This window comes from Hylaeus volcanicus, chromosome 3 (genome assembly GCF_026283585.1).
Source record: "Hylaeus volcanicus isolate JK05 chromosome 3, UHH_iyHylVolc1.0_haploid, whole genome shotgun sequence".
Taxonomy (NCBI): domain Eukaryota; kingdom Metazoa; phylum Arthropoda; class Insecta; order Hymenoptera; family Colletidae; genus Hylaeus; species Hylaeus volcanicus.
The window spans coordinates 15,226,226-15,238,253 of record NC_071978.1 but is presented as its reverse complement, the minus strand read 5'-3'; the positions used below and the strand labels follow the sequence as shown (position 1 = coordinate 15,238,253).

General features: G+C 31.5%; 2 protein-coding genes across 7 annotated transcripts; one reads left to right on the top strand and one right to left on the bottom strand.

The window, feature by feature from the left end:
- Positions 1-161: 161 nt before the first annotated feature.
- Positions 162-4,702, top strand: LOC128873497 (GPI inositol-deacylase). Of its 2 annotated transcripts, XM_054117104.1 has the most exons (10): positions 162-629; positions 1,062-1,215; positions 1,288-1,398; positions 1,526-1,629; positions 1,692-2,135; positions 2,231-2,484; positions 2,579-3,004; positions 3,071-3,457; positions 3,524-3,898; positions 4,104-4,702. In XM_054117104.1, the coding sequence occupies exons 1-10, from the start codon at positions 474-476 to the stop codon at positions 4,381-4,383; spliced, it is 2,691 nt and encodes an 896-aa protein (XP_053973079.1). In that variant the 5' UTR covers positions 162-473; the 3' UTR covers positions 4,384-4,702. The 2 variants fall into 2 exon arrangements, with proteins under 2 accessions (XP_053973079.1, XP_053973080.1); XM_054117105.1 differs by lacking the exon at positions 162-629 and having other exon boundaries at positions 1,078-1,215; positions 1,292-1,398.
- On the bottom strand, positions 4,691-11,233 carry LOC128873498 (E3 ubiquitin-protein ligase CHIP). Of its 5 annotated transcripts, none has more exons than XM_054117109.1 (5): positions 11,028-11,233; positions 10,646-10,798; positions 10,389-10,587; positions 5,419-5,756; positions 4,691-5,323 (listed from the first exon to the last, which is right to left on the bottom strand). In XM_054117109.1, exons 2-5 carry the CDS (start codon positions 10,760-10,762, stop codon positions 5,081-5,083), a joined length of 897 nt encoding a protein of 298 aa, XP_053973084.1. In that variant the 5' UTR covers positions 10,763-10,798; positions 11,028-11,233; the 3' UTR covers positions 4,691-5,080. The 5 variants fall into 5 exon arrangements, with proteins under 5 accessions (XP_053973084.1, XP_053973083.1, XP_053973081.1 ...); XM_054117108.1 differs by having other exon boundaries at positions 10,646-10,836; positions 10,900-11,229; XM_054117106.1 differs by having other exon boundaries at positions 10,900-11,229.
- Between the last annotated feature and the right edge of the window lie 795 nt (positions 11,234-12,028).

The following is a 12,028-nucleotide window of genomic DNA, read 5'->3' as shown; positions in this document are numbered from 1 at the left end:
CGAAGCCTCGGACAATATTTTCGCTAAGGAAAAAGTTGTTTCAGATCACCTCCAGAACCACCCCTCTTAAGGTGTTACAACATTTTTGGGACACCCTGTATATACCCCTGAAGGGACGCTACGATAATCTTGGCCGGGGCGCCAATATTGTTAAAACCGGCCCTGCTTCTACAATACTGCGGTGTACTAACTACCTCGTTATCATTCGTGTGCATTCGTGATCGTTAACATGCAACTTAAATATGTCGATTACTCTAACTTATTTTTTTCTTTTTGATATTACACTATTGTTTTATACAACAACATGATACAACTACTCCAAATCAAAAGTAATAAATGAGAATAACATCTTTCTCATTTTATTCAAATTCACTTCGACTAATGAGTTGCCTCCCTCGTTGAAGTTATTTAAATTTTAGCTTATTCTGCATAACAGTGTAAGATCTGATATTGAAGCTTTAACATTCAGAAACATGATTCAAATTCGTTCTGTAGTAATTTATGGTACATCTTTTTTATTTTTGATGTTACTCTTTTTACTGTACATACTTGGAGCTGCTCGTTATGTTACGGATTTTGAAGAAAATACTTGCGACATGACATATATGTTTGAATATCCACAGTATGTGGTAGGTAAACATAATCTTATTTTATTTTAACCCTCTTCGTAGTTAGATTCCTCTCAATTGTTATACGAACTGTACTAATTATATAACACCGTTTGAAAATGATTATATCCGGAACAAATCAATAATTTGAACTGTCATAAATATTATTAAAAAAAACACTATTAATAATACCTTCATTGACAATAATAGTAATTGGTTTCGGAAATGAACAAAAATTGTGTACACTTTATACACTAAACTTAATTCAAAATAATTTACTAATTTTTTTGTTACTGTTAATTGATTAACTTGAACTTAAGAAAATAGTTAAAAAACCACTAATTATAATTATCTATATCATTATTCATACTTTTATGTTATAAAGATTGTGACTTTACTACTTGTATTGTACTATGCATTCATATAATTTATAAAATTTATTATTAATATTAGAGAGTATCCTTGGATAATGAAATAGAAGAACAATATCCTAGATATGGATTATATGCGTATGGAGAAGGTTTTATTACAGAAAAACTTAGACGAATGTATTTCACTGGAATACCGATACTTTTCATTCCAGGAAATGCTGGATCTCATGAACAAGGTTTTTTATAATTCATTTGTAGTATCATTTGTATCTTAGATGTAACTTATTTTTAATATATCTTTTTTTTAGTTAGGTCTCTTGCATCTGTGAGTTTAAGAAAGAGTTTAAAAGATAGGACTCCATTTCATTTTGACTATTTCACCGTGTCATTAGGAAAAGATTATTCTGGCTTATATGGAGGTATAAATTATAGCAGGCATATATTTTGAGTAGTTTAAGTATTTGTTAATTATATTAAGTAATAATTTCTTTACAATAGATTTAATAACATTTGAGTATTAATTATTGATTTATTTATTAATCCAAGGTGTACTAATGGAAGTAACTTTGTATGTTTCGTATTGTATACAAAAAATTTTAAGTTTGTACAAATCCGACATAGAGAATATTGTACTTATTGGACATTCAATAGTAAGTATAGAGATAGTGTTCTTATTATAATGATGACATTAAGATGTACTCTGTCCTTTTAGGGAGGTATTATAGCTAAAGGTTCTGTCTTATTAACACCAAATATAAATGCTAGTGTTGCAAGTATTATTCTTACTTTGGCTACTCCTCATACACCTTCGTTAGTACTAGACAGTACTTTTGCCAGTTATTATTATAACTTGGAAAGACGTTTAAGTCAAATTAAGGATGCTGGAACAACTACGATATCAATAGGAGGTGGACCACGAGATACACTGGTGACCTCAACACAAATTGTAGACTCTACATCTGATATTAATATCCTTTCTACCAGTGTACCAGATGTGTGGAAATCTACAGATCATTTAAGTATACTCTGGTGCAAACAATTAGTGTTCTCTATTGTGCGTTTATTATTTGACTCTGTTAGTATTTCTCAAAAGTCTCCTAAAATTTCTTCCAAAATTGATGAGAGAATGCAGGCTTTATCGTATCATCTTTATCATGTAAGAAACTATATTAACTAAGAAACTATATTATATATTAGATATATGTGTTATACAACAGCAATACAATATTCCTAACATTATTAATTTTACAGCGTTCTTCTGGAAAGAGATTATATCATCACAAAGAGATAGTAGAATTTGAACCTGGTGGTGAGTGGATAGAAGATATTCGAAGACATTATACATGGAATAATAAAAATTTATCTAAAAGGACATCCCCTATTTATCTCATGATTAGATTTAATGGACAAAAAGATCATTTAACTATTGACACTGTGAACTTAGAATCGAAAGATTGGTTGTTTGCATGCACAGCATCTATCATACAAGGGCAATCCAGAGTTTGGTAATAATCCTTGTTTTCTCTTTTTTTTTTGTAAAATATTCAAGCCATTGAGTTGTTATTACAATATTCTTTCACAATTAACTGTGTTTATTAGTAACTGGGGCTGGAACTTGACGAATAGAACGAGAATGTTGCCAGATCCTTTACACCGTTTAAGAAAAACTGTTGACTTAAATCTACAGGAAATAAAGTACCCTGGTGTAACACATATTATAGTAAGAATTACTCCAGATAATTTTGAAAAGTATGTTGCAGTAAACATCGATATGTATTCTTACGATACAAGACTTGTACCCATTATGGGCATTGTACCTCTGTTGAAAAATTTTTATGTAAAACAGCAAGCAAAAAAATCTGATATTGGACATATCAGATATTATATTACTTTTGATAATCCTGTAAATGCTATAACAGTTGAACTTAAAGCATCTGAATGTATAGATCCAAAATATCAAACAGTTGTTGAACTATCTGAACCATGGAGTATTGGCATTACGCAAATTCAGTTTTTTACAGATGTGTAAGTATATTGCGGGATACAAATTTTAAAGTTACAAAATGCTAAATAAAATGATTAATATTTTAGGGATAATGGTCCAAAAACAATGAAACTTCAAACCAAATATAAATATTCCGACGTTTTTCCAAGTTTAAGGATAACTTTTGATCCTGTATGTTCCTATACAATTACCATTCATGAAAGTGGTATCATAGATAAAATTTCTATTATCGTAAGAGATCGCTGGTACCTTCTATATACAACGATTGTTAGTTTACTTTTAATATTTTTATCGATACGAATCGATCACAATCATGAACAAATACCAATACTACTGGTGACAATATTTTTATCATATTATTATGGCCTAATGTTCGAATGTTTAATTGCTTTGGCAATTCTTTGTGTATTTGCCATTGGACTATGCTGTACCATTATATTTCTTGGTTCAGTAGCACACAGTATTGCTGTTAGGTAAAAATATTTAATTATATACCTGAACTATATTAATTAAAATGGGATTAATCAATTTTTTATTAGGTTTCTAGCACGCGCAATAGCCTTTTCAACAACATGGTCAGATTGGCTACTTGGAGGATTAAATCAGTTGCCACTTATTACCGCTATTCTTGTTTTATCTTTAATTCCTGCAACTTGTGGAGCTTTAGCTATGTTAATTTCAGTTTTTCTATACTTTTTAAATTTAACAAGAATGTATGAAGACTATTTGGAAGAATTGTTAATGGCTTCATTACAACATTTTAACTGGATGGGACGATTTAAAAGTATAAAAGACCCTAAAGAACATGAAAATACAAGACAAAAAATATTCAATCATCTTATTCTGTTTTTGCTTTGGTGTTTTACTGCTATTCCAGCTATACCATCTGTACTTGTTTGGGCGAAGAATTTCAGGTTTGTATTCATTTGTACATTAAAAATTCTAATTATTAATAATAAAATTCATGTTATTTTTATTATTATTTTATTCATGAAGAATGTCAGTATAATTATTCAAGATTATTAACAAATTGTTTTCACATTGTCATTCTAATATGTTGAGAACAGAAATACGTGCTTGATTATTTATCATATTAGATTTGTTTTATATTTGTTTCAGTTATGATATGAGACTTTCTACTGAAGATCCTTTATTATATCAAAGCTGGATAGTTTTAGTAGCATGCAGTACATCCGGATGGTTACAAATTCCTCCTAATTATCTTGGAATTCGATCACGAGTATTGGCTAGCGCATTATATTTCTTAGGTTGGATTGTACTTCTAATGGGAGCTGCAACGCGCCCAACCTTTTATCAATATTATATCCCACCTATCGTCGCTGGAATTACTAGTCTGATTACATTAAATTTCATTATTCCATCAAATATAGCTCACTGAAGACAAATTTATTAAACAAATCTCAAACACATGAAGCCTATGTATATTGCATATTAATGTTGTGTTTATACATTGTGTATAATACATGTTGTTTGTACAAGAATAATTGATTTTTGAAAAATGAAACTAGACGTAACAAGAAATAAGATTGTATGACAGGTGTACTAACACAAGTAAACATTTCAAAACATCTAAATTAAGTTATACTTTCTTTATCACAAATTAATATTATCATTTTCTAAATGAGAATAATTGTATAAAGAATTAAAAATTCTTTTGTATATACAAAAAAAGAAATATACAATAATAATATATATGACACACTTTATTTATTATTTATGAGAAAGAAAGATATACAATTGTAGCATACAATGACACATATCACCTAATAACCTATTTAAGGGTACTGTGCTGTTTTTTTACCTTTAATACATAGACATTTAAGATTTAAGAGAACGCTTATAAAGTAAATTTTTTTATTTACTTAATATACTTAATAAACTTTATGATAATAATGAATTGAATACATTAACTTAAAGTAACAAAAGTTTGACTTGAATTTTATACAAATGCATCATCTATTTACTATTCATAATGTAATGATACGTATTTTTGTGTAATTTAATAGGATCCAGAAATAATCATAAGATATATAGCTATTTATCGTACAAATATGGCAGTAATCTAACTATATATATTAATAATGTAATGCCCACTCATTTTCTTGAAGGAACGTGTCTACTACTTCTTTCATTGCTAAGTTAGGGATCAGCTGATCTTGAGTTAAGCGTACTCTAGTAACTGGGTCAAAGTGTCCTACCCTTTGCAAATGTTCTTCAATGTCTTTCCGTTCATATGTAATTCCACTTGGTGTAATTACAGGTTCTTGCAAAATCTCAAAACTGATTTTTCCACATAAATAATCGGGTACTTCTCTCTTCTACTCAATGCATTCATAGAAATCACAAATATAACAATTATTTTTATTTATATCTGATTAAACAATTTAATATGAATTAAAAAATATAAACTCACCCTTCTTCTTTCATCAACTTTTGCAAACAAATCATTAAGGCGAGCCATACATGTATCTCTTTTTTCTTCTATATCTTCCTTTTGTCTTGTAAATTCTCCAGATATTGTTTCTCCTTCAGTTTTATCACTTGCATCTTTTGTTGCTTCCTGTTCTTTCAAAGCAGCTAAGCTTCGTTCGGCATCTTCTACTATCAATTGATTCAAGTACGATTGTAGTTCAATATCTTGGGCAATTCTTTGTTCTTCCCTTAATTGAAATCGACGTTTCCGTGCTTGTCTTAAAATACTGGTCATATCATCTCCATAATTTAGTTTTTGCTCCTTTGCCAAATCCACAGCTATGCCGTTGTTTGAAGTCAGTAATCACATGAAGGACAAGTTTCAGATTCGTAAAAACCATGAATACCATAAAAAAGAATATTCACAAAATATTTCCATATAGCTACATTCTAATAATATTGCTATTGTAGAATAATATAAAACATAAAGCAATTTTTAACAATAGAATGTAAACTATTTTTAAAAAACAATAAACTTACATAAATTCGGTGCACTATGAAACTAATTATATTAGTATGCATGTAATGTAGTTCCCACCCCTCTTCAGAAAATATAATAAATTTTTGTGATTTTCAATTTGTAATATTTATTTTAGTAGTATCATTAATATTAGATTCACGACATACAAAAAATATGTTAAACAAAATTGTTAATAAAATGTACAATCATTTTATAAAAATAATGAGACAATGATGAATCACTTGTCAACAACTAAATTCCCTCAAAACAACTAGATTACATTAGATGTTTTTCAGTGTCTGGATCTATTTTGATCTATGTTTGACTTTAACTGTTAAATCAATTAAATACTCTAAATGACATTTGTTTGTATAAGAACAAGAACAAAATGATCATATATTGAAAGATTGCATTTTCTAGCAAAATGCAAGAAAGAGAAAATGTATTTGTATTCACTAAAACTATTTTATTACACATTGTATATGAATTCTGGTTAAAAAATGTCATATTACAATATCTGAATGAGACAAAGTCGATAAATAAAGTTTGCTTCACTAGTAATTTCATAGGAGATACAAATAATTATAATGATAATACTTTAGAACTCAAATAGCATATTAAATTGTTTAAAAAATGTTTTATTTGTTTAATTGATGGAATTATAAATGTTATAATAGTTATAATTGTATAAACGTGGTGATCTCCTTGATGAAGTATAGAGCAACTGTCAGATGGCCAAGAAGAATTAAAGATTGATTGTTATTTCCTACAAATTGTCCATCAGTGATCAGTTTGTTTAGAGAGTCAAACCTTGGTCAAAACTCATGAAACTTGAACCTCTATAGCACTACAATTTAGTTTATTCCCTTCCACTCATTTGTGGAAATCTTTACAGATCGAAATGTAATCTAACTTTATTATTTAACTCAAATTATTTGTCATACATTTAGGTGCATTATTTTACCTTTGCAACTTGAATTTAAAGTTGCCTGACCTCTGTAAGTTAAACATTTATTATCCATGTTTCTAGTAGTTGAAGTACATACTTACATATTAGCCATTGGAATGTTCTACAAACTTTCATACAAAGATGTAAGAAATATTGAAGAAAATGTATTCTCAGCATTAGTTCCAATTAACACATTAAAGTAGAATAAAATTTTTGAAATAATAACGAGTAATAACCTAACATGATTTATGATTATGTTTATATGTATGTACCCGTTACATATTATATTATGTATGTATTAGGAGTGTGCAAGTCCGACCCGAGTATCGGGCCCCGCACGATCGATCGGGCTAAGATAAGGTCGAGCGTGCTCGAGCGGGTCCTCGAGACATGCGAAGTCTCGAGCGGCCTGGGCGTGTCGGGCGGCCCGGGCCCGATAAGACTCGAGCTGCTCAACTGCCTCGCCCGGCTCGTAACTCTCAAAATTTTCAATTATTTTACTAAAACAAAAAAAAATTAAACCATCAATAAATTAATGTTACTAATAATTAAATATGAAAGAGATTTTCAAAAGCTACATAAAATAATTTTTTGGAAAAAAATTTAACCGATTTCGAAAAAGGTGCAGTGAAAAGCATGAAATAATTTCTAGTTAATTTATATGAATACGCACTAGCTCTAGATGTAATTGCTTAAAAATATGGGAAAATGCAGTGAAAAGCATGAAATAATTTCTATTTAAACTTCATTGTTATTCACCGTCGTTTGATGAATTTGGTTAAACCATTCAATATCATTATATTAAATGCAATGCACATTTTTCGGAGGCGGCGCAGATGTAAAAAATTTTTAATTCCGGTTTGGGTTAGCTTTTAGTAGAGGCGGCAATATTGAATGCTATCAATGTATACATGTTTATTGTCTATGTGGAATTAATAGTTAATGTATATAGTATGTACACGGAAATATAGTTTGAGTAGATTTTGGGCTTTTTTGGAGGGGAGGGGCGGCAAAATTGATTACTGCTAATGTATAAACTCTCCCCATGAAAATACTGTATGAATATGAATACGTATAATAGCAATAATTACAGTTCATATTTTTTGTTCCTTCAACAGATAGTTAAACCAAATTTGGTACTTGTATCTGTAGGTAGTTGTTCGGTAGTTGAAAAATGTGCATTGCATTTAATATAATGTATTGAATAGTTTAACCAAATTCATCAAACGACGGTGAATAACAATGAAGTTTAAATAGAAATTATTTCATGCTTTTCACTGCACCTTTTTCGAAATCGGTTAAATTTTTTTCCAAAAAATTATTTTATTTCACTCTTTTTAGTGGCAATCTATAACCAATAGGTTTCATGCAATAACAATAGTTATGAGTAATATACAGGATGACCGAAAAACGTTGGAGGTCCTTGAAAAGGGTGGTTCCGGGGAGTGGGGCGATTTGAAACAATTTTTCCTTAGCGAGAATGGTGTTCGAGGCTTCGTTAAGGAGATATTCCAGAAACAAAAACCCCCGACCAATTAGAGCACGAGTAGCATAGGCTTCGCAGGCGCTGCACCGGCATACTCGCGCTCTGATTGGTCGGAGGTTTCTGTCAATATCTCCTTAACGAAGCCTCGAACACCATTCTCGCTAAGGAAAAATAGTTTCAAATCAGCCCCCCAAAACACCCCATTCAAGAACATCCAACATTTTTGGAACACCCTGTATTGTTGCAAATGGGATTATTAGGAATACATGTGAAAGGATTGATTGCGTTTGGTAAATTCCTTATTGAGCTACACCAGAGCATAGCAATTTTGCACCAACAATGGTTTCAAACAATGGAAGTGTCCATACATTTTTGCAAATGGGAACATCACGAATTCATCTATCATGAAATGCGGAAAATTCCATCTCGATCGGTTAATTCCGTGCCGAGTTTCAGCAAAGAAAAGGAATTTTGCAATAGCAATAGTTATAAACAATTAAAAAATTCATAAATTTTTGGAAATGTGATCATCGCGAAAACCTGTACGGCAGCAAAATGTAAGGGATTTCATCGATTTCAGGCCAAACATCCGTGAAATAGTACGCTCTTTGCGATATAAATGCAAAAAGTGATATAAAGTGGTAAAAAACAAACTAAGGACAAATGTTTTGTTATGGGACCAAATGGCAAATGCTCTTCTAGATGCAAGAAGTTTCAATCTGATTGGTCCATCCGTCTCGGAGTAAGAAGCAAGACAAAATTTTTCTGTTTTTTAAAAAAAACGGCTAAAAAATTACAAATCACAAAATGTTTCTTTTACGCGACCAACTGGAAGAAATATTCGACAAGATGCAAGAGGTTTCACTCCGATTCCTCAAGCCATCTCGACGTAATCGGCAAGCATACCTAAAAATCACGGTTTTTTGGTAAAAGACGGGTAAAAAATGACAAATCGCAAAAAGTCGTGATAATGGGACCACCGGGGGGGCATGCTCTACAAGATGCAACAGGATTCATTCCGATTGGTCAAGCCATCTTGGCGTAATCGGTGAACAGACATTAGAAAAAAAAAATATACATGTCGAATTGAGTAACCTCCTCCTTTTCGAAGTCGGTTAAAAATGATACATAACACTTGCATACAAAGTAATTGTAACGACTTCAAAATATTGCATAATCAGAAACAACTTAAAAAATGAAAGAACTTTTTATTCATCCTAATAACTTTACACTTTACACCACAACTCAATCGCCTTAACAACATTCATCGAGTATCGGCAGCAACTCATCCGAACTACAATCTTTTACGAACTCGTCCGAACGAGTTACGAGTTACGAGCCTGGCGAGGCAGTCGACCAGCTCGAGACTTCGCATGTCTCGGGGACCCGCTCAAGCCCGCTCGACCTTATCTTAGCCCGACTCGAGCCCGAATGTCGGGCGGCCCGCACATGCCTAGTATGTATACATATGCAATTTGTAATTTATTTCCAAGAATTGAATATTTCTTTGTTTGTTGAGCTCTTATAAGTAAAAAAATATTAATCCTTGTACGAAGTCTCAATATGACAAATTTTCATTAATTAATTCTCTCTTATTAAAAACTTTGATAAAACTAAATCTCCATAGCTCAAAGATATTAGCTCTTCCCTTGAGGTTCAAGTCACGGAGGTTGGACTGTATATGCTTTTAATTAGATCCATTTTAGGAGATGGCATAGTAAAAATTCATGAACACCATTACTAAAATCCAGCCTAGTGTATTAACTAGATACACAGTATGGACAAATAACATTCTTTGCATATATTGCCTAAACGTTGAGTAAACGTTACAATATTTCTGACATTCATTCATTTGTTTAAAGAAAGAAAGTTTACTAGCACCAAAGCTTAGCACAAAACATGCAGAAGAAATATTTTAGAAAAGATCAGGATTGATCCAGACACTGTTATATTTTAATATCCTACGCAGGGATTGAAATAAGAGTAGAATTTCGGAATAAAAATGTAGGTGTGTACCTCTTTGTAAATGTTTAACAGCTTCATCAAAGAGTTCCAATTCCAGAAGTGCAAGACCCAAAAAAAAATGACCTTTTACCAAACATGGATCAATATCAAGAGCACGTCTGCAGTCTTGACAGGATGATTCCCATCGTTTCAATTTTAAATGACACAACGCCCGGTTCGTAAAGTATAACGCTTGGGATGGATTTTTAATCTGCAGGAATGAGATGCAGTGTCGTAACTTGCCTGCATAGATTCGTAGTGACACTCACAATTGCTTTGGTGTAGCAGTACGCAGCATCCTCGTATTTGTGCAGATTGAAAAGACGATTTCCTTGCTCCTTTAACTCTTTGTCGGAGTGGTTGGCGGTTGTGTACATCTTACTCATCTTGACAACAAATTTACTGTTGCGGTGATTACTTTCCTACATACAGTCAGTGTAATAAGTATTCGTACAGGAACCTATTCAAAATAAAACTTCACATATTTATTTCATTAATACATTTTAGGGAAAGAAATAATTACCCAACATTCCTACATATTTTTAGAGTAGATTTTGCGTAAATCAAAGTTTATTATTTTTAATGTTAATCTCTTATTTCTATTCTTATTAGTTTCTATTTTAAATTGGTTGCTGTACGAATACTTCTTACACTGACTGTAGGAATTTTCGTGAATTGACGCACTTATTTCTTCTCGCAGGAAAAAATCGGTTAAATCGTTAAAAAATCAACCAATAAAATGGTATCATATAACCTTAAATAAATATATATTCCACTTTCCTTATACACTTTGCACTCATTGACCAAATTTGGACTAAAGTGAGACAAGGAAGTACATAAACAAAGCTGAAGGAAGCTGCGTTTGGGGTAAAGCTGCGTCCTCAAGAAATGTTTCGAACAAAAATATTTTGATAAATATTCAGTGCGTAATATTTTCTAATTTTCATCTAAATCTTCGTATGCTACACAATTTCATATAATTGAGTTTTAATTAAAAAAAAATTATTTTCCGTTTTCTTACATATATTTTTCTACCAAAAACTACAGTTGGCAGTATGTAAGACAGAATTTTATTTTATATACAGGGTGTCCCAAAAATGTTGTAACACATTGAAAGAACTTTTTCCTTAGCGAAAATGTTGTCCGACGCTTCGTTGAGGAGATATTAACGGAAAACACTGACCAATCAGAGCACGAGTATGCCGGTGGAGCGGCAGCGGTAGCGTATGAGCGCTGCCGCCTAACGCGTAGCCTACGCTTAACCGGCATACTCGCGCTCTGATTGGTCAGGGTTTTCGCTTAGTATCTCCTCAACGAAGCCCGGACAACATTTTCGCTAAGGAAAAAGTTGTTTCAAATCACCTCCCAAACCACCCTTTCAAGGTGTTACAACATTTTTGGGACACCCTGTATAACGAGTTATAATTTGTCACGTCCATACAAAAATAATATATACCAATTTATTAATACTGTTAGTAAATATATAATTTAGTCAACGATTAAAAAATATAGGTATATTTTTACATATTACATACTATAAGTATTACGTAAAAAATAAATACATTCTATTTCCATCAGTGAAAGTAGTATTCTTAGTATTAAAAAGGAGTGTGCACTAAGAGAATCATAAAACTGTAAGTACATTAGACATA